Source organism: Andrographis paniculata, unplaced genomic scaffold, assembly GCF_009805555.1.
Source record: "Andrographis paniculata isolate CXL003 unplaced genomic scaffold, ASM980555v1 Contig95END, whole genome shotgun sequence".
Taxonomy (NCBI): Eukaryota; Viridiplantae; Streptophyta; class Magnoliopsida; order Lamiales; family Acanthaceae; genus Andrographis; species Andrographis paniculata.
In genome coordinates this window covers 397,244-423,252 of record NW_026137634.1, presented here as the reverse complement: position 1 = coordinate 423,252, position 26,009 = coordinate 397,244, and the positions used below count along the sequence as shown (strand labels likewise).

The 26,009-nt window shown below is 36.7% G+C and overlaps 4 protein-coding genes across 4 annotated transcripts; 2 read left to right on the top strand and 2 right to left on the bottom strand.

The window, feature by feature from the left end:
- Window positions 1-4,173: 4,173 nt before the first annotated feature.
- Window positions 4,174-11,506, top strand: LOC127243610 (pleiotropic drug resistance protein 1-like). The gene is made up of 19 exons (XM_051263705.1): window positions 4,174-4,731; window positions 4,826-4,946; window positions 5,033-5,206; window positions 5,323-5,482; window positions 5,579-5,655; window positions 6,603-6,656; window positions 6,744-6,834; window positions 6,926-7,227; window positions 7,327-8,086; window positions 8,208-8,311; window positions 8,402-8,552; window positions 8,658-8,881; window positions 8,973-9,305; window positions 9,427-9,717; window positions 9,812-10,029; window positions 10,120-10,347; window positions 10,433-10,604; window positions 10,686-10,940; window positions 11,037-11,506. Exons 1-19 carry the CDS (start codon window positions 4,379-4,381, stop codon window positions 11,304-11,306), a joined length of 4,338 nt encoding a protein of 1,445 aa, XP_051119662.1. The 5' UTR covers window positions 4,174-4,378; the 3' UTR covers window positions 11,307-11,506.
- Window positions 11,507-11,589: 83 nt separating this feature from the next.
- Window positions 11,590-14,840, bottom strand: LOC127243611 (3-hydroxyisobutyryl-CoA hydrolase-like protein 2, mitochondrial). Its single transcript, XM_051263706.1, has 14 exons — window positions 14,599-14,840; window positions 14,341-14,421; window positions 14,061-14,129; window positions 13,927-13,993; window positions 13,619-13,698; window positions 13,418-13,501; window positions 13,193-13,277; window positions 12,890-12,975; window positions 12,680-12,801; window positions 12,526-12,586; window positions 12,302-12,400; window positions 12,108-12,209; window positions 11,969-12,010; window positions 11,590-11,882 (listed from the first exon to the last, which is right to left on the bottom strand). Exons 1-14 carry the CDS (start codon window positions 14,713-14,715, stop codon window positions 11,763-11,765), a joined length of 1,215 nt encoding a protein of 404 aa, XP_051119663.1. The 5' UTR covers window positions 14,716-14,840; the 3' UTR covers window positions 11,590-11,762.
- An 823-nt stretch (window positions 14,841-15,663) lies between these two features.
- LOC127243552 (protein NRT1/ PTR FAMILY 1.2-like) lies at window positions 15,664-19,395 on the bottom strand. Its single transcript, XM_051263638.1, has 5 exons — window positions 19,338-19,395; window positions 19,035-19,252; window positions 18,005-18,561; window positions 16,771-17,242; window positions 15,664-16,113 (listed from the first exon to the last, which is right to left on the bottom strand). The coding sequence occupies exons 1-5, from the start codon at window positions 19,393-19,395 to the stop codon at window positions 15,664-15,666; spliced, it is 1,755 nt and encodes a 584-aa protein (XP_051119595.1).
- A 2,831-nt stretch (window positions 19,396-22,226) lies between these two features.
- LOC127243551 (serine decarboxylase-like) lies at window positions 22,227-25,108 on the top strand. The gene is made up of 5 exons (XM_051263637.1): window positions 22,227-22,392; window positions 22,759-22,993; window positions 23,450-23,643; window positions 23,817-23,953; window positions 24,515-25,108. The coding sequence occupies exons 1-5, from the start codon at window positions 22,227-22,229 to the stop codon at window positions 25,106-25,108; spliced, it is 1,326 nt and encodes a 441-aa protein (XP_051119594.1).
- Window positions 25,109-26,009: the final 901 nt, after the last annotated feature.

The following is a 26,009-nucleotide window of genomic DNA, read 5'->3' as shown; positions in this document are numbered from 1 at the left end:
CCCAAGTCGGGTAAACCGTAGATCGGGTGAAAGACGAAGTCGGGCAGACGCGAAGGTTTGTCAAGAGAAAGGTCGGGCAAGGAAGAGGTACGGACAGATGCGGAGGTCTGTCCAGAAGAGAGTCTGTCCTTCTAAAGAGATAAGGCAAATAGAGCCGGTCGGTTGGTCCGTGATAGGGACCACATTTGGTTGGTCCATGGTCGGACCAATTAAAGTCGGTCAAAGACGGAGGGCGGCTGATGCGGAGGTCGGCCCAAATGATGTCGGGCGAAGAAGCAGGTCGGGCATTGAGGTCAGAACGTGATACGAAGTTCGGACCAAGTGAAGTAGCATGTGTAGGTCGGGTGAGAGAGCAGTTCTGGGGCGGTTAGAGGAAGTTGCAACTGGCGAACGGTTTTTTGAAGGTCGGACGTAGTAGAACGGTTGACACACGTGTCAATAGAAGAGAACTTTTGGGGCGGTTAACAACGGTTATGGTAACTGACCAGACGACGGTTCTGAACGTTTTCTTCAAAGAATATTTAAGGATTTGGATCATCATTTGGCAAGGCATCTTCAATCAACTTCAACAAAGCAAAGTCAGATTTGGGGATCACCACTTTAAATTTCAGTCTTTTATTTTCCAGTTTATTTTCTGTACCATACAGTGTTTAGAGATTCCTAATCTCAGGCACTAATTAATCAAGTTTAAGGATATTTTCTATATCTTTGAATTTTACTTTATTTTTGTTGAAAAATTACATCAACAAATTGGCGACCACAGTGGGAGAAAGGCAAGATTGCTGATCCTACATCAATACAAAATGTCATACAACTGAGGTCTGGCCGAATCATCAGAAAAATCAATATGGCAGGCACACAACCTCAATCATCATCAGCACCGGTGGGAGAGAATGTTTCACCACCAGTCATGCCAAATCCAGGGGAGATTCCCCCACCACCTACCGATTGGTTGTCTTATGTTCAACAAATGAACAACCAGCAAACTTTGGTTATGCAGAACATGTTGCATGAGCAACAAATGAACATGTTGCGTGAACAACAAAATCTAATACAGAACATGGTGGATCAGGCATTCTCCAGATTCACCCTGTATCCAAACATGCTTCCAGCCGTGTCACCTGCTCGTTTTCAGGCGATTTTTCCAAGATCAACGTTTGCAGGGCCAACGTACGTTGACAGTACGTTTCCAAGCGTCACAACTTTCAACCGAACAGATATGGGGAAGATTCCTCTAACTTTCCCAGATAATGTTCCTTTGGGACCGAGGATTGATAATACCCAGCCGAATGCGAGATTAGGAGGACAGACTCATAATCCCATTCCAACCGAACCAGCCTTCTCTAGGGAAGAGAGGTTGGGGGAACAGACTCATAATCCCATTCCAACCGAACCAGCCTTCTCTAGAGAAGAAAGGTTGGAGGGACAGACTCATAATCCCATCCCAGCCGAACCGGCCTTCTCCAGAGAAGAAAGATTGGGAGGTCAGACTCACGATCACATTCCAGTGTTCGACCATATTCCACCCAGAGTAGATCCGGAGGATATTGCTCAAGTTCTGCGGGTGCATTTCGGAATGAATCCGCAAACGGTGAACAGGCCGGTTTACCGGAGGCCATTTCCAGAAAGGATCATTAACGATCATCCTCTCCCGAGAAATTATAGGCCACCAGACTTCTATTCTTTTTCGGGAGAAGACGGAGCCTCTACCATTGAGCATGTGGGTCGCTTCACGGCTCAATTGGGAGAAGTAGGCAACAATCCGTTTCACAAGTTACAATTGTTTGGGTTGTCGCTCACAAGAACATCTTTTTCTTGGTATGCCAGTCTGCCGCCTGGACAGTTGCAAACTTGGGAAGATTTAGAGGCAGATTTTCAAGCAAGGTTCTTTAATCCTCTGCCGACAGTCTCACTGATAGACCTTCTGGAGATCACGCAGATGCCGGAAGAGACCGGCTACCAATTCATAGAGAGGATGCGATTGATGAAGGGACGATGTCCTACGATGATCAATGAAAGCGAAATGACCAATTTGGTGGTCAGGAACATGCATACCAGACTTCGCGAGGCCCTGACAGCCCACGACTTTCAAGATCTGGCCAGTTTAGCATCCACGGCAAGAAGGTTAGAATCCTTTTTTACAGAAAATAATCATGACTTCCGTCAGGGGGGAGATGCTGAAGAGATGGTAGTGCAAGATCGATCAATGTGCAGACCACCACCAGTCCGCAATAAATGGAGGTCGGGTCCAACGTAGCCTCAGAAGATGGAGGTCGGATCTGAGGCTGATGTAGCCTCACCTGCAAACTCCTAAAACATCAAAGTGATGTTTAGGAGTCTTGAGGAGGAGGCTTATTGTTAAGCACAAAAAATAATAATAATAAATAATGGCAGTGGGATTCTGGACGGGTCTGAATATAAGTTAAATGACCCAGAAGTCGGGTGCAATCGGACAGATGCAAGGATCGGGAAGGAAGAAAGGTCGGGCGGAGTCTGAAAAAAGGTGTACCCAAGTCGGGTAAACCGTAGATCGGGTGAAAGACGAAGTCGGGCAGACGCGAAGGTTTGTCAAGAGAAAGGTCGGGCAAGGAAGAGGCACGGACAGATGCGGAGGTCTGTCCAGAAGAGAGTCTGTCCTTCTAAAGAGATAAGGCAAATAGAGCCGGTCGGTTGGTCCGTGATAGGGACCACATTTGGTTGGTCCATGGTCGGACCAATTAAAGTCGGCAAAGACGGAGGGCGGCTGATGCGGAGGTCGGCCCAAATGATGTCGGGCGAAGAAGCAGGTCGGGCATTGAGGTCAGAACGTGATACGAAGTTCGGACCAAGTGAAGTAGCATGTGTAGGTCGGGTGAGAGAGCAGTTCTGGGGCGGTTAGAGGAAGTTGCAACTGACGAACGGTTTTTTGAAGGTCGGACGTAGTAGAACGGTTGACACACGTGTCAATAGAAGAGAACTTTTGGGGCGGTTAACAACGGTTATGGTAACTGACCAGACGACGGTTCTGAACGTTTTCTTCAAAGAATATTTAAGGATTTGGATCATCATTTGGCAAGGCATCTTCAATCAACTTCAACAAAGCAAAGTCAGATTTGGGGGATCACCACTTTAAATTTCAGTCTTTTATTTTCCAGTTTATTTTCTGTACCATACAGTGTTTAGAGATTCCTAATCTCAGGCACTAATTAATCAAGTTTAAGGATATTTTCTATATCTTTGAATTTTACTTTATTTTTGTTGAAAAATTACATCAACAAATATGTTTATAACATATTTTTTAATTTCAATACTTTAATTATTCACCACAGTAAAATGTTACATTCAAGATTTATTTTTAAAATGAAAAAAATTAAAAACACCATTTATATATAAATCTGATAGTATGACTATAAATATTCAGTCAATTATGAAGGTAAGGTACTAAGGTTGGGCCCACCATTCAACCACGACGGCTTCCACCCTACAAATAGTAATACTCTAGTATATTTAAAAAATATATTTTTCAAAATATAACTAAATATCAAAATTTAAAAATAGAAATTCTGACGTGGCAGATGTTGACAGCTAGGTAAGCTATTGTCTATTGTCGCTTCTCTTTGTATGATTATAACCATAAAATAACAACAAAAACAACAATTCCAATAATAATAGCAGTGATATTTTTATTTAAAGAAAATAAAACAAATAATGGGGCACAGTTTTGAGTGATGGTAACACTTTTGTCTGTTTTTTCAACCTTAGCCATTATCAGAACAGCGAGCGTAATAAAACTACTACTATTACTGTTAAGTGTGCTTAAAAACCAACAAACAAACAAAAAATGTTAACAATAATGTTTTGCATTATAATCCAGAAAAACCTTCAAATTGCATATTTACCCTTAAATAAGTTTCTACATAATTGGAATTGGATGTTACTTATTTAGTTTTTTTTATAAAAAAATTCATTATAAAATAATTAATATTATTTGAAGATAATAAAAAATAAACTGACTTTTAGGTGCAGAATAATGGTCAAAGGTGACATACTATACGAAGAGAAGAGGTCCCTTCCAAGAAACAGCATTATAAGAATTATACGTACAATATTTTTAGTTCGTATTTTTATACGGTCCCAAATTGCAGATACAGTTGGCCGTAACCGTATATATCATAGCCCCCCAAACTTGAACTTAGAATTATCAAACACTATATATATAAACTGCTCTGCGGTCAGCACACCCAAGCTTCACTGCGGATCCCCAATTTCTTCATTCTTTTGAATTTTTTTTGTTTAGGTACTCTCTAGCTATACTGAATTCTTCAAAGTCGGATCCAGCTGCTCCTCTCCGGACTGCCGACGCCGTCAGTCGCCGCCGTTTTGGTGAGGAGGTGAGGAAATGGAAGGAGATTTGTACAAGGCGAGTAGTAGTTTGCGAGCGAGCAGTAGGAGAGCTGACCAGAGCTTCCGAGCCAATAGCTCGGGGATATGGCGGAACACCGGAATGGAAGTTTTCTCGAGATCTTCTCGCGAGGAAGACGACGAGGAGGCTTTAAAATGGGCGGCGCTCGAGAAACTTCCGACCTTCGATCGCCTCCGGAAAGGACTGCTGTTCGGATCTAAAGGCGCTAATGAAATCGACGTCGGCGATCTCGGATTCGACGATAAACGGAGCCTCGTCGAGCGGTTGGTCAATAATGTTGAGGAAGATAACGAGAAGTTTCTGTTAAAGCTACGAAACAGAATCGACAGGTTAAACAAACTGACGAGAAAACTGATCAGTCACGTTTTTTGTTACTTTCCGTTATGCAAAACTGATGGAATGTTGTTTTTGTTGAACTCACAGAGTTGGAATTGATATTCCAACCATCGAAGTCAGATACGAGCATCTGAATATCGATGCACAAGCTTACAGTGCAAGCAGATCTTTACCTACTTTCATCAATTTCATCATGAACATGACTGAGGTACGAACAATTCAAACCTCTTAAATCAACACACATCTATATCTATACGTGATACATCTATTCACGTTTTAATTCTGTTACTGCAGGGAGTATTAAATCTTCTCCATATAATTCCGAGTAGAAAAAAGCCATTCACGATCCTAAAGGATGTGAGTGGAATAATCAAGCCTTGTAGAATGACTTTGCTCCTCGGTCCTCCGAGCTCAGGAAAAACTACTCTTCTTTTAGCTCTCGCCGGAAAACTTGATCCTACACTCAAAGTAATTTTTCCGCTTTTCGAAAAATCTTCTTCATCTAATTTACCATTCCATATATATATATATATATTTTCATTCCTGTCAAATTGATTAAACGTATGAAAATTATTTGTTCACAGGTTTCTGGAAGGGTAACTTACAACGGACACGAAATGCATGAATTCATACCGCAGAGAACCGCAGCGTACATCAGCCAGCAGGATTTGCATATCGGAGAAATGACTGTGAGAGAGACTCTGGCGTTTTCCGCTCGCTGCCAAGGCGTTGGCTCTCGATACGGTTCGTGCAGTTCGTTACTCCATGAATTTTGTATTACCCTGTCAATTCGTTAATTAACTAATTTATAAATAATTGCCATAACTGGCACTGTTACAGAGATGCTGGCAGAATTGTCAAGGAGAGAGAAGGCAGCAAATATCAAGCCAGATCCTGACGTTGATATCTACATGAAGGTAATAATTATACTTATGCTATAAGAATTTTGATTGATATGATTTGACAAATATTAGTACTATCTGGCTAATTTAATTAAGGATAGACAGCTGGTAGATTTACGTCACGGCGGCTATACTGTTATCAATTCATTTTGTGTTAAGATAATTATGTATGAATGTGGGGGCTGCTTGAGAAGAGGACAGTAAACGTGATATGAGACAATTCTTGATCTTTTTATATTAGTAGTTGGTATAATTATGCGTGCATCCTTCTAGAAGTTCAAATTTAATCTAATACAAGTTGAGGGAAGAAAGCAAAATTTATTTTCAGCTAACAGCTGCATTTAATAGATAAGAATTTATTTATTTTTTCTTTCGAAAATTAGGGTTTAGTCATAGCATAGAGTACTGTTGTTTCACGTGTTGGTCGGGTCTAAGGCTTAGGAAAATATTCTATTCACAACGTAATGGTCATTAATCAAATATACTATTACATTGATAAATGCAATATATATCTATTTTTAGGAGATTTCAGTATAAATTAATTTATATGAAGTTATTTTTCAATAATCAAAATGGCGTGTGTAAACAGACGATGCACCTGGTCTAAAATTGAGTCCGTCAATGCATTTGACTATTCTATTTTGACTTTGAATTGAATAATTGATTTGTATTTTTTAAGATAACTTTGTTATTCAGTTGTTTTTAATAATAATTATTGAATATAAGGTTAATGTAGTCGTTAAAGATAATATTTTTAAAACTTTTTAGTATAGTATGAAAACAACTTTACAAATATAATTAGTTATATATTATTATTATACAAAAACGTAACTATAAGTTATAACATTGACAGGTCCTTAGGAAAAAGATACAGTGTATATAGAACGATCATATGTTGTTGATCACAAGATTATGAATATGATAGTAATAATTTTGGCTAATTCTTGTAAAAATCAATACAGGCAGCTGCAACTGAAGGAGATGAAGCAAATGTGGTCACAGATTACATTCTCAAGGTATCATCACAGTCACAACCTTAAACCTTGTAATCCAATTACATATTCCACATGCTTCTCAGATAAATTATTCATTTCTTCTAACAGGTCCTGGGGCTCGACATCTGCGCCGACACCTTGGTGGGCGATGAAATGGTCAGAGGTATCTCGGGAGGGCAGAAAAAGCGTGTCACAACTGGTAAACAAGCTGAAGCTTAACCTTCTGTCAATGAAAAAAAATAAAAAATGCTTCAGTTAATTAAATTGATGATCATTTTTTGGTTGAACAGGCGAGATGCTGGTTGGGCCGGCAAAGGCACTCTTCATGGACGAGATATCAACTGGTTTGGACAGTTCTACAACGTACCAGATTGTCAACATGCTCCGACAATACGTCCACATAATGAAAGGAACTGCATTTATCTCCCTTCTGCAGCCCGCACCCGAAACTTACGACCTATTTGATGACATTGTGTTGTTGTCCGACGGTGTGATTGTCTACCAAGGACCTCGACAAAACGTGCTTGATTTCTTCGAAACGATGGGCTTCAAATGCCCTGCAAGAAAAGGTGTTGCTGATTTCTTGCAAGAAGTAAGCAATCCAAACATTTTCATAAATGATACCGTTACAACATATGTATATATATCATATATGTAGTTTTGCTAAGGAGTATTGAATGAAAAATTGCAGGTGACATCGAAGAAAGACCAGAAGCAATACTGGATGCATAAGGACGAGCCGTACCGGTTCATCACCTCAAGCGAATTCGCAGAAGCTTTCCAGTCTTTTGTCATTGGGCGGAGGGTCGGCGATGAGCTGGCGACGCCATTTGACAAGAGCACGAGCCATCCGGCTGCGCTTACGACCGAAAAGTTCGGTCTAGGAATAAAGGAGATATTCAAAGCCTGCAGCGAAAGGGAATTCCTACTGATGAAGAGAAACTCATTCGTCTATTTCTTCAAGCTCTTCCAGGTTTCGACGATGGCATTCATCTCCTTCACGCTCTTCTTGCGCACAGAGATGAACAAAGATAGTTTTGAAGGTGGAGGGATATATGCAGGTGCTCTGTTTTTCGGGGTCCTGGTCACCATGTTCAACGGTTTGTCGGAGCTAGCCATGACCATTTACAAGCTTCCTGTGTTCTACAAACAGAGGGATATGTTCTTCTTCCCTCCATGGGCCTACGCCATTCCCGCATGGGTCCTGAAGATCCCGATCTCTTTTCTTGAAGTTGGGATATGGACATTTACAAGTTACTACATAATCGGATATGATCCCAACATATCGAGGCTATTCAAACAGTACTTGCTGCTTGTGTTGCTGAATCAAGCTGCATCAGCATTGTTCAGAGCCATTGGGGCAGCTGGGAGGAACATGATTGTCGCAAACACCTTCGGGCTGTTTGCGCTGCTCCTGTTCTTCGCATTGGGCGGCTTCGTCCTCGCGCGAGGTAAGGAAGAACAAGGAACAAGTGAAATGCTTTAAATTTTTTAATCACAAAATGATCCATATGTAATTTCTTGTGATGAACTAGCTAACTAACTAACGTGGTGTTGGTAATGTCAATGCAGTTGATGTCAAGAATTGGTGGATATGGGGCTACTGGTCCTCACCTTTGATGTACGCAACGAATGGAATTCTTTCGAACGAATTCAACGGGCACAGTTGGAACAGAGTAAGTCATCAATTCCATTCGTTGCCATTGTTGTTATTACTTACATTATTAAGGAAACTGATCAAATTTTTTGTTGTTGTTGTGGTATAGTTTTTGAATGGGACAAGATTGGGAACTCAGGTGATGGTGAGCAGAGGGTTCTTTCCTTATTCGTACTGGTACTGGATTGGAGTAGCTGCTCTGTTCGGCTTCGTATGGTTCTACAATGTCTTCTTCCTTGCAGCCCTAACGTTGCTTGGCCGTAAGTGCTGTTCTAATATACATATAATGTTTCTACATTGATTGATTGATTCAACATCTCATCTGATCTGATCTGATCTTTATTTGTGAAAATACAAAATTGCAGCATTTGAAAAGCCTCAAGCTGTACTACCCGAGTCGGAAGACGAGAAAAAGGGTTCAGTTTCAGGCAATGAAAACAGGCGGAGAAGCAACTCCTCAGAATCTCCATCCATGAGGGCAGACGCCATTGAAGCCACTGAAGAGAACAGGAAACGAGGAATGATTCTGCCATTCGAACCACACTCTCTTACATTTGATGACATCAGATACTCAGTAGATATGCCAGCGGTACGTAGCTCCAAATCCAAATACTACTTTTCTCTACTCTAATATTGAATTCAGACATTGAAACTAATTAATTAAATTAATTATTGAACAGGAAATGAAAGCCCAAGGTGCTACCGATGATCGATTGGAGCTGTTGAAGGGAGTGAGTGGAGCTTTCAGGCCGGGCGTGCTCACAGCCTTGATGGGTGTTAGTGGCGCCGGTAAGACAACTTTGATGGACGTGCTGGCCGGAAGAAAGACCGGCGGATACATTGACGGAGCCATAACCATTTCTGGCTACCCAAAGAATCAGGAAACCTTTGCTCGAATTTCAGGCTACTGTGAGCAGAACGACATCCATTCGCCAAACGTCACGGTTCACGAGTCCCTCATCTACTCGGCATGGCTAAGGTTGCCTCAAGAAGTCGACGAACAGACCAGAAAGGTAATTGATTAATTAATCAATTAATAAATAGAGCTATGCCTGTGACATAGATAGATAGATAGATAGATAGATAGATAGAGACAGACAGTCATCTTATGATTAACCAACGGTATATGATCAGATGTTCATTGAGGAGGTAATGGAGCTTGTGGAGCTTAAACCATTGAGAGGAGCATTGGTTGGGTTGCCAGGAGTGAGCGGTCTATCAACAGAGCAACGTAAACGTCTGACGATCGCAGTCGAACTTGTGGCGAACCCCTCCATCATCTTCATGGACGAGCCTACTTCAGGGCTCGATGCAAGAGCTGCAGCCATTGTGATGAGGACAGTCAGGAACACCGTCAACACAGGCAGAACTGTCGTCTGCACCATCCATCAGCCTAGCATCGACGTCTTTGAAGCATTCGATGAGGTAATAATAAGAACTTACACAGCATATATCATCATCATCGTCATCCTTTGAAATCACAACTTAGCAGCATTCTAAAATTATGATCATGATGCAGCTCTTCTTGATGAAAAGAGGAGGACAAGAGATATACGTGGGGCCATTGGGTCACAACTCGTGCCATATGATCAAGTACTTCGAAGACATCCAAGGCGTCTCAAAGATCAAAGACGGATACAATCCGGCTACCTGGATGTTGGAAGTCACCACTTCCGCACAAGAACTTCTCTTAGGAGTCGACTTTGCCGATTACTACAAGAAGTCGGAGTTATACGGGTCAGTCGATTTTTCTTTTATCTCCATTCCATTAGACAACATCAATATATATCATATGCTAACATTCTTACTAAACATCCTCTGCTGCAGAAGGAACAAAGGCCTAATCAAGGAGCTAAGCATACCTCGCCAGGGGACGAAAGACTTGTATTTTGCGACGAAATACTCCCAACCTTTCCTCACCCAATGCCTCGCCTGCTTCTGGAAAGCCCACTGGTCCTACTGGCGAAACCCCCCTTACTCAGCTGTTCGATTCTTGTTCACAATCTTCATGGCATGTGTGTTCGGATCCATGTTTTGGGACCTCGGTTCTAAAAGGTAACCAACCAGACTCGACATATCTCCAACCTGTTTTACCTCATTCATTCTCTAGTTTCTAACATCGCAATGAACTGAACTGCAGGACTACTCGACAAGATCTGTCCAACGCCATGGGTTCTATGTACATTGCCATCATCTTTCTGGGATTCCAATACGGCTCCACCGTTCAACCTGTTGTGGCCATCGAACGTACAGTCTTCTACCGTGAAAGAGCAGCTGGAATGTACTCGGCTCTCCCCTATGCATTCTCACAGGTAACACTTCTGTCGATAAATTATTAATGCAAAATATCGAAGAAAGATTGCTGCTTACTTAGTGTAATCCATGTATTGCAGTTCATGATCGAAGTCCCGTATATCTTCGTGCAATCCATGCTATACAGCATCATCACTTACTCCATGATGGGATTTCAATGGGAAGTCGGCAAATTCTTCTGGTTCGCCTACTTCATCTTCTTCTCATTGCTCTTCTTCGTGCTCTACGGAATGGTGACTGTCGCTGTGACTCCTAACCACAACGTCGCTGCCATCATCTCTTCCTTCTTTTACGGCATCTGGAATCTGTTCTCCGGGTTCATCGTCCCGCGACCGGTAACTAACTAATATCTACACAAGTTCTACAAAATGATCTGAAACTCAGTCAGTCACTCACCTGGAATTGGATTATAATAAAATCGATGTTTGCAGTTGATGCCGGTGTGGTGGAGATGGTACTACTGGGCCAACCCGGTGGCTTACACGCTGTACGGTTTCATCGTGTCGCAGTACGGTGACTTGGAGGAGCCGATGACGGACGAGGCGTCGGCAGGGCAGACGGTAAAGCAGTACCTGAGAAGCTACTTCGGGTTCAAAGAAAGCATGCTGGGAGTTACAGCCGGAGTGCTTTTGGGCTTTGTTATCTTCTTCATGTTCATATTTGCCTATGCCATCAGAACATTCAACTTCCAGAGGAGATAGATGACGACGATCAACAACAAACAAGAAAGAAGAAGGATATTACACATCACATATATATTATATTATTATCATTATTTATATCCGTATACCAAATTGTGTAGTAGAGTTTGCGTAGGAGGAAGTTTTTTATGTCATTATAGAATATGCTGCTGACGCTCTGCTTGTTTACACGCTCTAAAATTTGGGAGTTTCCTTTTTCACGTTTTAGGGTTAATTTTCATTTCATTCATATCAATCAAGAATGCAAACATAAAATGACACAATAGTACTATAAATCAAGAGCTAAAGAAACAAACATATGTCATTCATTATTAGTGCTACAATATATCTTTATAACATACGACAATGCCACATTCTATTACTAGTGTGAATCACCACAAAATTTGCAGTTAACAAAGAAGCACTTGCCTCAGAAATAACCAAAGTTAACCTGCTTCTTCCTTTTTGTGAAAAAATTCATACGTCCGGCTCGCGTACTTCACAAGGAAGCTTCAATTCAGGCTCGATTTCACCGAGAGGGGCGAAGAACGAGGCGACCATGTCCTCAGTCACCTCCTCCAACTTTGATGGATTCCACTGAAAAATCAGGAAAGTAGTATCACAATATGTTGTGTTTTTATCTTCTTACGTGAAAACTTTTAGCACATTGATTAGATAGATACCTTTGGAGCAAAATCCTTGTCGATTAATCTTGCACGTACACCCTAAAAACAGAAGATCATATAAGTTTAAGAGTTGAATTTTGGTTTACATGTTGATTAGGTTGAGTAACAAATTGTGGAATTGAAAGCCAGCAAGTACCTCGCAAAAATCATTTGAGACGTGCTTGGATATAAACTTCAGGGATGTTCGATACTCCCTAGTCAGGCACTGATCAATAGTTTGAAATCGACCCTCTCGAATCTTCAATTGGGAAGGGATGGAAAGGTTAGAGAGTGGCAGGAGATAGAAGAAAGTTGAATAGATTTTTGATATGAAGTCTCTGTTGAGCTTACAGACTGCAATGTCACTTTCAAGCTCAGTGGCGAAGCTTCTTTTATTTTGTTCAGCATTCTAGCGTGCCACTTATTTTCGGGTTCGGCTGCTTTTGATTCCTACACGAGTAATTGTATATGCAGTAAGTAAATGAACTAATATATGCCAAATGGGTTGAGTATATGATAGTTTCCTTAACCAGGAAATACGAGTGCAAACAAGAACACACAAATGGGAAACTTACCAAAGCTTCCACAATTTCCTCCAATGTATTGTGGCTGAAAATTGAGTTGACTACATCAATCCTGAATCAACAAGGAGTCGAGCATAATATCTTAGCTTCATGTACACATAATATAAACAATTTTGCTAGAAAATACTGAGAATGGAGAAATCACCTATGAACTATACTCTCATAAGCAGGATAGACTAAACAACCATACTGAGCAAGGGCGTTTTCAATGACAGAGCGGTCATCAGTTATTAAACTACCGAGCCGCTCTTCAATCAGAGGAAGTTTCTGTTGCGGAAAGTTGATTAGTAGAGATAATTAAAAAAGATAAAACTAGACAAATAAACAGTTTGTAGAATGGTTTAAGGACACTAACTTCTTTGAGAGAATAGTGTGTAGCTAGACCGCAAGCCATCATTTCAACGCCATTTAACTTCTCACCCGTAAGAGCTAAGTATTCACCTACAAAGAGATGTGATCTTGACTTTGTTGCATAAAATATACAGATGCTACTATTGGGTTTAGAACAAAATACAATCTCCTAGAAAATGATGGAACGAATTAGCGATTTCATATGATAAGGCCTTCAATTTAACACCAGTATTTTGAATAATAGAATATTCAACAACTTCAGGATGTATGATAGTATCTTAACCTAATCTTGTCAGCTCTACAATACCTAAATATCCAGGAAGACGAGAGAGATAATATGATGCCCCTACATCGGGATGGAAACCTATCTGAACCTCTGGATACGAAAAGACCTGCATTTTTCGGAAAATTTAACAAGTAGGCAGTTTACCATTCCATTCCTCCGGATGGTGAAAGAACGTATCTTTATCACTTTAACAATTCAGGTGATATGACGCAAAAATAAGGTTATATTGAGGGATCAATTTCATACAGTTCTATCAGTTACAACACGAAACATCCCGGGAAGTGAAATGCCTGCCCCACCTCCCATAACAATACCATCCATTATAGCCACCTGGACAATCAAAAAGATGATTTGACATTCAGCTACAACTAATGTTTCACGGTAGAACAGAACATAAATTGTGGTATTGATCTTTCTAATTTAAACGAGAGAAGCAAGCTCACTCACATTTGGCTTAAGATATGTTCCCAAAACATAGGCGAAGTTGTATAAACTCTGAAAAAATTCTTTGCATTCCTCAATTTTCCCTGGAATTAATTTAAGCCACTGAACTGAATATGATAGTAAAAAAAATTCCACAATTACAAAGTCTATGCATCTTGTACCAAGAAACATCAACTTTTCAGCAGAAATTATTATATCGGTTGAAAGTAACACGACTCATACGACCATAGAGTTCACCACAGTACAAGGATTAGCTCACTCTAAGCACCAAAATTAAACATGAAAACATATAACTTTTCATGGAGGCCAACCTTCATTAATGAGATGATATATTGCAACAACATCCGTGCCGGAGCAGAATGCTTTGTGACTGTTACCCTTCAAGAAAACAGCATCTTCAGACAAGGGAATTCGAGGTAGAAGATCAATGATTTTGTTCAATTACCTTCATCATGACAAATCCTATATCCGAGTTTTCCTCCCAAGACTCATATAATCTGCTCAATCGAGTAACCTAGCATCGAGTCAAAGAACTTGCATTCAACACATATCAACATAAAATTCACTAAAATAGTAATTCTGTGGACTCTGCAACGAAAATCTTGAAGCAGCTGCATAATTCTCATACGTAGGACAGAGAGTTTAGCAAAAGAAAAAACGAGCAGTAGCTCAATCAACTCCTAGAAGAGAGTATGGAAACGAACAAAGAATTAAGAGCAATTAACCATGGAAGCAGTGAGAGCATTCAGTGCAGCTGGTCTATTCAGAACGGCCTCTCTGGAATTCGCCCTGCCTTGCACCAACACCTGCAATCAAACGCCATAATTTTCAATCCTACAATAACTTCATATACACGCGCAAAACCAATTTCTCCGTCAAAATAAGCACCAAAACCAATAATAAAAAAAAAAAAAAAAAAAAAAAAAACCCAAATTCAAGTGCAAAACACGCAAAATAAAGCAGGCAAGCATTCAGAAACTAGCCTCTTCTTTCTGGAGATAATCCGGCTGCGCATAGCTGGGGAGAGCAGAAAAGCTTCTTCTCTGTTGAGATACAAAACCAGTCCGGGCGAACGGCAACAGCGATTTCAGTCTCCGCATTGCTGACGAGAAAAATCAACCTCCGCAGTAGCTTGAGCTTACTGAAATCCTCGTGCGGCTGATCAGCGCTTCCGATTCGCACAAGAATTCTAGAGCCAAACCTCCATTGCAGAAAAAGGAAGATTGAAATGGATCCAAAGCCATGGGTGGACGGGTGGGTAGGTTAGGCACTGATCCGGCCCACTTACACGACCCAACTAAAATTTATTACAAAATGTATGCCCTGATAAAATCTGCATTTCTCATTCTATAAATAGTGATACCATTATCATATTGCAATTTGTCTTTTCAATTTTATTTTAAAATTTTCATTAAGAAGTTAATAAAAAATAATAATAATTATGGATTTGCTTCTTTAGTTACCAAACCCAAGTTTCTACTACATTTAAAAATAGAAAATAATTTATTTTTCTTATGATACATCTCCTCATAAATTATTTTAGTATTAAAGCAGAGGTAGGAGTTATTTTAAAATTATTATTATTATTGGACTTGGGCCTCTGAATTATTAATAAAAACCCAATTTCATTGGATAAGAACATAGTTATTATATTTTCTAAAAAAATTGGGCTTTGATTCAACATATATATCATTCAACAAAAGTGGTCATATTAAGGTTTTACTCAAGTTAGAGTGTCTAAATAATGCATTTTTTTTATATGATATTTTTATAAAATAATAATAACATATTTTTACTAAAAATCGTATAAATTAAATAGTAAGAATTTGTCTTTGAAATTTAAGAAAAAAAAAAATTATTGGGCAATAGACTAAGAATTGTGAATAGATAAAAATTATAGTATAACAATGGACTAAGTCATCCATGTATAAATAAATACATGAAAATAATTTTATATATTATTTATACAAATGAAGATATAATTAATTATATGAAAAGACATTATTCTGTATTTGGCAGAAATCATTGATAGCTATAAACTTGCTCATTCATGCAGATAAATACATGGAGGAAGAAGAATCCACCGATTTTTGAACCTCAATCTTTCCAACATCTTCATGATCTTCATCTTCATCCCAAACTTTGTCTTCTTCGCAGCACTTGTAAAACTTGCAGGCAATCAAGTTGAAGTAGATGAAATTGGCGACGCTAAGAATGGTGAGAACCCAATAATAGTAGTCGTAATGTCCCTTGTTCAAATTTGTCGAAACCCAGCTCACTTTCCCTCCACGTTTCGAAGCTGTGTCAATTATGGTGACTATGAGGCTTCCCAATAGGTTTGCCACGCCAAGGCCGAGCGTGAAGAGAGCCACGGCAATGCTCGCCATACTCTTTGGAAATTGAGAATAATAAAGCTCGATTTGGGCTATGGCGTTGAAAGCCTCGCCAAGTCCGACGAGGCAGTGTTGTGGTATTAGCCACATTGCCGACATGTCCACCTGATGAGGAAATTAACTTGTTGGTTGTTATACCGCTTTACTTAATTTTTATTCTTTATAGTAAATCTAAAATTGCTATTGAGTATCTCATTTTAATATGTAACTCAGATTTATGTATAGAGTATATAATAAAAATGCACTAGAAAATATAAATTTAAACACGTATGTATATTAATCATTCAACAACTGTAAATTTATTCAAATTATAATTTCCATCAAAATCATGATATTATTTATTAAATTGACTATTTCACTAAAGACTTCCTCGTATACAAGGTGGTTTTCTTTAAATACATGACATTCCGCTGTGATATTATGTTAAATAATTATTTTATTTAAAAATTTTAAATTTAAAAATAAATTATTACTAATGCATTTAACATATTATTCCGTGTTCGAATCTCACCGTCTTCTTTTAAAAAATAAAAATAAAATAAAAATTATTTATATGCAAAATTCATGTATGTCGTAAATTCACGTTTAACACTACGGATTGCTGTTCAATATTTATATTCTTATTTTTTAGTAAAAAACTATTACTTTTTTACTTTATAAGAATTTTTCTTTTTTAATTTTTACTAATTCTTTTTAATGTTTATGTCAGGTTAAATAGACATAAGTTTAGACAACTAAAATATTAAAAGGTATAGTAATTACCTGTGCCTTAGGGGTATCAGCCAAACCCTGGTGGATTGCCGCCGTCCTCCTCTTCCTCTCCACCAAGGCAGCCGTGGCGGTGGCCAAGCAAGAAATGAAAAGCCCGGTCCCTACACGGGCCTTTACGCCGATGCCTTGCGAATTCTTGGAGAGATATGGCACGACGATGCGATCATATAAGACAACCCAAATGGTGAGCGTCGTGATTCCAAAAAGGCCAAATGATCCCGGAGGAATTTTGAAATCGCCGGCAAGATGGCGGTCCATGGTGGCAGCTTGAAGAACTGGGAAGCCTTGCTGGCTTATGGTCACTCCGATGATTATTCCGGTAGACCACATTGGTATTAGTTCTATCACAGATTTTAGGACTTCTACTTGCTGCACACTGCACAGCCTCCATGGATTTGTTGGCGATCCATCGGGGTTTAGATCCTTTTCCGGGTTTTGTAACATGCAAGCTTTATTCAAGAAACTGAAATGTTCGAAAAATGCAGAGTGATAAGCCACACAACACATTTTTTCGAAAAAAGAATTAATATATTATATATATTCATTATTTTTATATTACTCGTGCAATTTTCTATACCTCACGATGACTTCAAATAAAAACACAAAACAAACAAGGTTCTTTGTTTTTTTCTAATTTGTTGGGAAAATTTGAACTTTGATGAATAGATAAATGTTTGAGTCAAATAAATGGATAACAACACAAATAATATAGGAATCTAACATTCAAATTTACAAAAATTGCAAATTTAATTATGTATTTACGATGGATTATCATTTTTTATAATTGACCGTTAGTATATAGTATATGACTAAATTTGCAATTATCTTCTAAAATTTTGACTACCTCGATGTTTTTTGGTATTAGTGTAGCCGGTTGTTCTACAAAATTAAGATAATTGCAACAACTTTCACCGTAGACAAGAAAAATCAAATGGTGCGGTAGTTATGTAAGAATATTTTAGTTTAAAATTTTATTGAATGAAAAATAAATATTTGATACCATAAAATGCAACTAACTCATCACGGTTCTTCAACATTAGTCCATTCAGACATCCACTTAGTTTCACCTATCATATGAACAAATCGAAAACCTAAATTCCGATCCAAATGCAGTGACAATCACCCTACGAAAAATCACTTTCGCTACAACTCTTTGTTGAAACCCAAAAAAAACACACCCAAATTCCATACAAGTAAATTAAAATGAACAGGGATAATAATTCACCTCAGTTTGTTCGTAGGCACCACATGCTTCGAACCCTTTGTATGGTAATAAAGTTGCCGGTCCGAATCCTCAGGCAGCATAAGCTCACGGCGGCGATTCCTCCATGCCGCCACAACAACCTGCACCAGGCCTGTCAGAAGACTCCTATTGGGCTTAATCTTAACATAAAGCTTGGATCCGAGGAAGAAGGCGATTGTCGAAACGAACATGAGCCCGACAGGCACGCCGAATCCAACGATCCATTTGTATTTGTTCTGGATGTATACTATAATGGTGACTGCAAACATGAGGGAGACACCCACAGAGGCATAATACCAGTTGAAAAAACTGTCGAGAATCCTCTGGTTATTAGGGTTTTTGGGGTTGTTGAATTGGTCTGCCCCGAAAGCCATGGAGCACGGCCTGATTCCGCCGGCGCCGATCGACATGAGGATGAAAGACATGTAAAGAAATGCTAATTGGCCTGCATTTGGGTTCGAACATTTCCCTAATCTTGGATCACATGCTGCTGGTCTTAACTCTTGTATTATGGCTGTTAGCCAAAGGGCAATCAAACCCTACAAGAAAAATATAATAAGGACATCGTGTTTAGGAGTTTGTTAAGGGTTCGATCTCGGCTTATTTTTGGTAAAAGAGTAAAAGACACTAATTGAAAATATTATTTTACCTTGATTCCTTTAAAAAACAAAATAATTTAAACTAAGATTCAAATTTTATAAAAGATTAGAATTTATGTTTGTCTTCAGGTTATTGAAACAAGTTTGAACCTGTTGAACTGGTTTGTTATACTATTCATAAAGCTCCTATGGAGAAGTAATTAGAGCATGTTTCTTTGTGGAAAAATTTAATTTGAGTATGCTATTTAAATACTGTATGATTAAATGTTTTATGAGAGAGAAAATATAATTTTTTTTTTTAAGAAACGCAGAGTCGAAACTTGAGATTTGGAGGCAAAAGAATCAAACCCTAATTTAGTCTCTTATTTACCGAATAGATTATAATATCTATAAACAAAGATCGGTGCGATCACCAGAAGCGTAGTGGGAGTCGCGATAGCAATAACCAAGAATCGGCCCAAGTAGGAGTCGGAAAGAAAAGCTCCAAGAATAGGCAAGAAGTTGGAGATGGCTCCCCAAATGAACATAAGGTTTGTTCCACCAGCAGCACTGAAATTATATGAAGTTATTAGGTACAAAATCATGTTTGGCTGAAGCCCATAAGCTGCAATCTTCTCCAGTGCTTCATTTGCTGTACAGTTTGCAATAATTCAAAAACATTATTAATCAAGAATCAAATGGAAATTAATTAAGGTTATATATTATTTATTTTATACCTATGATGAAAGGCATGGTTTTAAGGCCCCCTTTACGACTGCCAGCCTTCTCCGACATCTTTTTTTCTTCCATCGAAGAATCAATGGCTTCTTGTGATCATGTCTGATTTAAGTATTTAATTTTTCAAACAAGAACCAATAGCCATTCGATTTGTCTGTAGCCCACGTTGTAGTATACAACGGAGGATACTAAGAGTTTATCCATTTTTGTATGTTATGCTTGGCTACATTGCAATAACATAAAATCTAGGGCGGCTGCAAGAATACAAATTTGCTTTAAAGGCAAGGCGATAGGGATGGTTCAACACCGTGTACTGCAAAATTCATATATATATTTATATGTATTGTTGTAAGGTACAATATATATATATATAATGAGCATTTGAAATTTTTGGTATTTCATTCCTCTCTAATTATTTTTTTATTTTTTGATATATATATATATATATATTGTTTGTGATTATTTATACTATAATGTAGCAAGGTATGCATATTCCAAACTGGTAGGAAAAGTCCAGACACATTGAGACAAAGTGAATCAGAAAATGGGATTAGCGTGAGCGACGAGGATACATATAGATTCTATCTGCTCTCTACTTATAAATTGTGTCGAAAATGACATCGTTTTGGTGCCAAAGATGTTGCAGAATTCCATGTCAGCATTTGAAAAATGAGAGATGCCAAAAAAAAATAAATATTACTCTACCATAGATTTTTAAAGATAGTATATATTACTAATGTGTGAGGATTGGAAGTGAGCAAAGGACTTTGATCGAGGGTTTGGACATCGAGATGGACTACGCAATACGTGAGGGCTTTCAACCATGTGGTTCCCGATTTTGGCATCGTTGCGAGCATTATTATATCGGTGTCTTTTGCTTCGAAGTTCTTTTGAGCAGACAATATTGGTCGGAGAATCCTCGCAGGACACCAAAATTGTTCGTATTTAACCAAACGGCGTCCTTCCCAATACATTCGATCTTCGAGTTATTGAAGTAGCTAGTCGAATTCATCGAGCTTTCAATGATTGGAGCTACCCTTGTGTTCCATTTTAACACCACAATATCATCTAAATTTTCTTGCCAAGAATTAGCAATGAAGAATCCCATTTTTACAGAATCTTAGTAGAAATTTTATACATGTATTATTTCTCACAAATGAGGGTGGAACTCGAATCCGGAATTTTTCGCTCTGATACCATATTAAATGAATATATCATCTAAAATTTTAAATTACTGGGATAAAGTTTGTAGCTTTTACTTTCTTTTTTTTTTTTTTGCCTCTTGTTAAAAAAATGGTGTGATTTCTTATTAAAAGAATATTTGTAAATGACAAATAAAAAAAATAAGCATGAATTATATAATCTTCCAACAATGAGGATGGAAAGATAAGTGCAAAATATGGATTTATCTGTAGTAAAGTTGTTACAAGGCAATACATGTGTCTCTCATGCATGCCTTTTTCATGAGATGTGAACAACTATTTCTTAGCCTTCTTGGGTAGTTTTCTAATTCAGTTTTGATTTCTTATGGGGTAATTTTTCATTATTTTTACGTGTACATTTTAATTGTTTATATGTTGAATTTTTTTTAAAAAAAAAATAAAGGATTTTGTGGTTTGAAATTGATTTCAATTGAGACGTTGATTTAAGTTTTTATTTAAGATATAATATTTTATAAGATAAAATAATATATTTTATGAAAAATTATGCCAATAAAAATAAAAATAAATTGAAAAATATCCAACATATGATCGGATTATTTTATAATCTTGAAAATATTTCATTCAAATAAAATAAAATATAAATAAATTTTCGAATTTGAACCACCCAATTTGTATTACCTGACCCCCCCACCCCTAACTTGAGTACGTAGGGTTGCTCATTGCCAATATCATTCATAGATAATAAAATAATTGGTTCTGTTCTCTTTGAAATATATTTTTTATTTACTTATTTATTATGCAATTTTTTTTATAAAATAGTATATTCTTTAAATATAAGTACAAATCAAACATACATAAGTGTAAATCCTATATCTTACATAGGCACACTCATTTAACTGTAATAAATAGTTTGGTAGAGCTAAAACCAACCCCTAAAATGGTACTGTGGTTACAAAATTATATAGTATAATTTTTTATACATTTTTGTAATCGTTATATAGTTTTTATTACAGAAACATTTTACGACACAATTTATTTCACAAGATATATATATATTTTTTTTTTTCCTTTACAGTAGATATATAAATATACATAATATTAAAAAAATCATTTGATGTAGTTTATTTTACAGCAAAAATAATATAAATAACAATTGCAGTCAGTAATTTTAAAAAAAACCCAGAAATTTTGAATTATTTTAAATAAATTAAATCTGACCTGAAATAGGTTTCAAAGTACGGTCTCATAAATTCCGAACCAATTAGAAGAAAAGTCGGCAAACTCTAATTAACGTACATATTAGTTGATCTAGTAGTGTAGCAATGCTAATTTTTACTATACGTATCATTATAATCTTCTATAAAGATTGTTAGTGACAGCTAAAAATATCTTAGAATATAGCTTATTAATAACCAAGATTAAATTAAAGATGTCTAAAAATTTGGAGAAATATACTCTATTTGATGTGGATAGGTTATAAAATCATTCATTATGAATCTATTGCAAATTGAGATGTACATGTGATCGATATAAATAGATATTAAATGTAATGTTTTGAATTAAAAAAAAAAAAAAAAAAAAAAAAAAAAAGAAAAATTATAATAACATCGAAACACACCCAACAATAGTCTATATAAGGGGGAGGCATTTGCACAAATTAAAAGCATCGATATTAAGTGTTTGATCATTGTCACTTTGGGCTATATATATAAGAAATTAAATTTCATGGCTATAAACTTCTCATTTCTTCGCATCGACGATAAAGATCATGAAGAAAAGACGGAAGAAACTTTTTCTGTGGTAGAATCGTTCGAGGATAGAACCGATTGTCTAAAGAAAATAATTTCTGAATTCGAAGAACATCTAGCCAAAAGTGTTGATCATTCTTTAGGTATGTTCAGGACCATATTTTGCTTCTTTAATTTTTTTTTTTCTTCTTAGGGTGTGTTTGTTTGAAGGATTTTGGAGGATTTCCACTATTCATCCAATTTTTTTCCCCCAAAAACATCAAATCAAACACCTATTTTTCATTTTTTATATTATACTAAAAATCAATTTTACATTCAAAACATCACATCAAACCCTATTTATATCACATCATACAACTATTCAAATTCAAAATTTTTACTATTCAAATCCCAATCCAAAATCCAAACCCCCAAACAAACACACCCTTAGTAAACTTTCAAGAAACTTATGGAGTTTTTGAAATAAATAAATCAACTAATACCGTTGGTATGTTTTTTGTCGATTTTAGGCTATCCCTTGAACCTAAATTGCAACCCTTACATTGCGTTGTCTCCGTTGTTTTGTTTCCATATCAATAATTGTGGCGATGCATTCAACGAGAGCAACTTTTCATCTAACTCGAAGAGGTTCGAATTAGGAGTTTTGAATTGGTTTGCGCGGCTATGGGAAATAAGGAAGAATGAATATTGGGGCTACATAACTAATGGAGGGACAGAAGGCAATCTCCATGGAATTCTTCTAGGGTTTGTAATTGCATGTTGATTTCAATTTCTTTAGTATATATCAATTAGATTTTGATTTTGAATTTTATTTTTATTTAAATAGTTATATGAATTGATCTTTTGTAAAAAAAATAATAATAATAAATACAGTTCGAAAAACATTAAAATCTAACAATGAAAAACTTGAAAACTTTCTAAAGAAACTTTTATTTAGATTATATTATTTTGGAAGTGTTTAGCATTTTTTGAGTTGGTTTAGGAACAATAAAAAGACATATTTGATGTGACGTAAATAAATATTGAATATAATATTTTGAATAAAGAATAAATTTTTTGACATCATATTTTAAATGAAAATTTTGATTTTGAATGTAACAAGAATTTTTTCATGAATAGCATAAAAATAAATTTAAAAACATAAGCAAGCAAAATGATTTATTTCTTTTTTTTACTTATAAAAGGTTATTTTGTTTATAGGAGAGAACTTTTACCGGATGGAATTTTATATGTATCTAAAGAGACGCATTATTCAATATTTAAGATAGCAAGAATGTATCGAATGGATTGCAAGGTGATCGACGCTTCGATTAAAGGAGAAATAGACTGTAATGACCTCAAAGAAAAACTAAAACAAAATAAGGACAAGCCCGCCATCATCAATGTTAATATAGGTATTTATATTGTTCGATTCTCTACTATAAAACGCTTCCATATGTCGCGCCTTTATGTTAATATAAGTAATTATCGGTTCCCCATTTCTCTACTATAAAATGCTTCCATATATATGACACAGCTTTATACAACGCATTTAATTTTTTTCGGGCCAAAAACCTTGATCTTGTAGGAACCACTTTTAAAGGAGGCGTAGACAATCTTGATCTTGTCATCGAAACATTATATGAATGTGGCTTCTCAGAGAATCGATTTTATATCCATTGTGATGCAGCTCTATACGGGCTTATGTTGCCTTTACTTGAACAGGTATGTTGCGTATAAAATCCATCGAGGGATTGAAGAAACTAGGAAAATGAGCTAAATGCGTACATAAATATATGTGTGCATATGCATATGAATGATAGTAGTCGATCTCGCGGGGAAGTCACATTTTTATTCGTTTACATAACATTCGTGTTATTTATTTTATGGGAAAGTTACAATAAGTTGTTTGTATAGATATTTGTTAAAACTTTTGGCATTTTCTATCATCAGTAACTTTTTCAAAAAAAAAATTCACAAAATATGATATTTAATGTTAACTTTTTATTACTCTCAAAATTTTCTAAAACTCCACAATTTCTATCTAAATAGAGCCTAAGTTTATGAACCTTATTTTGTATATATATATATATATATGGTCTTATGTCTTGTAAAGATTTGTCATGTTCAGAACAAAATAAGCAATTTTTGTTTGTGAATTCATATGTGGATGGACAAAAACAAAATAAATATAAGTTTAGATAAGAGTTTTGAGTCATTGTGATGTTTTGTAATAAAAAATAGGTATTTGACGTGATATTTTTATTTTTCTTGATACATACGTAGGAGCCAAGCTTAAGTTTCAAAAAGCCAATTGGAAGCATTGCCGTGTCCGCGCACAAACTATTGGGTTCCCCAATGCCTTGTGGCGTGCTTATGACGAGGAAAAAGTATATCTCCCTTTTGGCGACAAGAATCGACTATATAGCTTGTTTAGACACCACAATAAGTGGGAGTCGAAATGGTCATGCAGCGGTCTTCATGTGGTATGGTCTAAACATTAAAGGCCTTATGGGACTTAAAAGAGAAATAAACGCGTGCTTGAAGAATGCTCGCTATTTGAGGGACGGGCTTAGGAATGCCGGCATTAGTACAATGCTAAATGATAATAGCAACATCGTTGTTTTTGAGCGCCCTTTGGAGAAATATTTTAAAAATAATTGGGAGCTCTCTTGTGTCGGGAATATGGCGCATGTCGTTGTTATGCAACATGTTACTACACAAGTGTTGGACGAGTTTCTTGAGGATCTTGTCCGACATAGAAGCTCGTGGTATGGATCATTTGATGACGTTCGACCTCCTTGCATTGCCGAGGAAATAGGAACTTCGAATTGCGCTTGCTTTGAGCATGGAAAAGGGTTCGAAACTTCGATGTTTTAATTTGTTCGACAGGTTACAAGTGTAGTACGTATTTCACGAGATAAGTGTGTTTTTTCTGAAATTTTCTTCTCAACTTTTATTATTTGAACTATGCATGTTTCGTAAAGAATGTATATTTACGATTTGAAACACCAGAATAACACAGTGATAATACAGATGTCAAATGGGGCAGGTTAGTCCCGGACTCGCCCCAGATCCGTTTTTAATGGGGCGGTTTCGGATCTAAAAAATATATTTCAGGATGGATTATGGATTTTAAATTTTAAACTCGGCCAAGTTCGGGACGAGGTACAGATTTTACTAAGCCCGGATATTTTAATAATTATTAAAACTAATATATTTATATAATATAAATTATACTACATCCGTCCGGCTCTAACGGTCCATTTATTTTTTGCATGTTGATCTTCGAATATTATTTATTATACCAAAACGTAGTACAAATTAATAAAAAGATTGCAAAAATACTTTCATTGTCTTATAATACTAAATAGAATGACATTTATAAAAAAAAAAATTATACAAATATAAGAATATTTTTAATGTTAATACAATAACACAAAGTAAATAAACCGTTACAGATGGTAAAATGAAGTATTATATATTCATTTCAAAAAAATAAATATAAAATAGAATTTTTATTTATAGATCAATTTTGTATTCACTCTTGTTCTTCCTAAATTCTCTTCACAATCGAGACTATTGTCTCCTCGCCTACCGCTGACCGCCATCACTGTGAACCGCCTATAATATTTGATTGTTCTTGTTTTTTGAACTAAAATTTTGTATCGCCTGCCGTAATAGTTAGAGTGCTAACCATAATTGTTCTTTTTTATGAACTGAATTTCTTTTTTTCCTTTAACACTTACTTTTTTAATAAGTATTAAATTATTAAAATAAG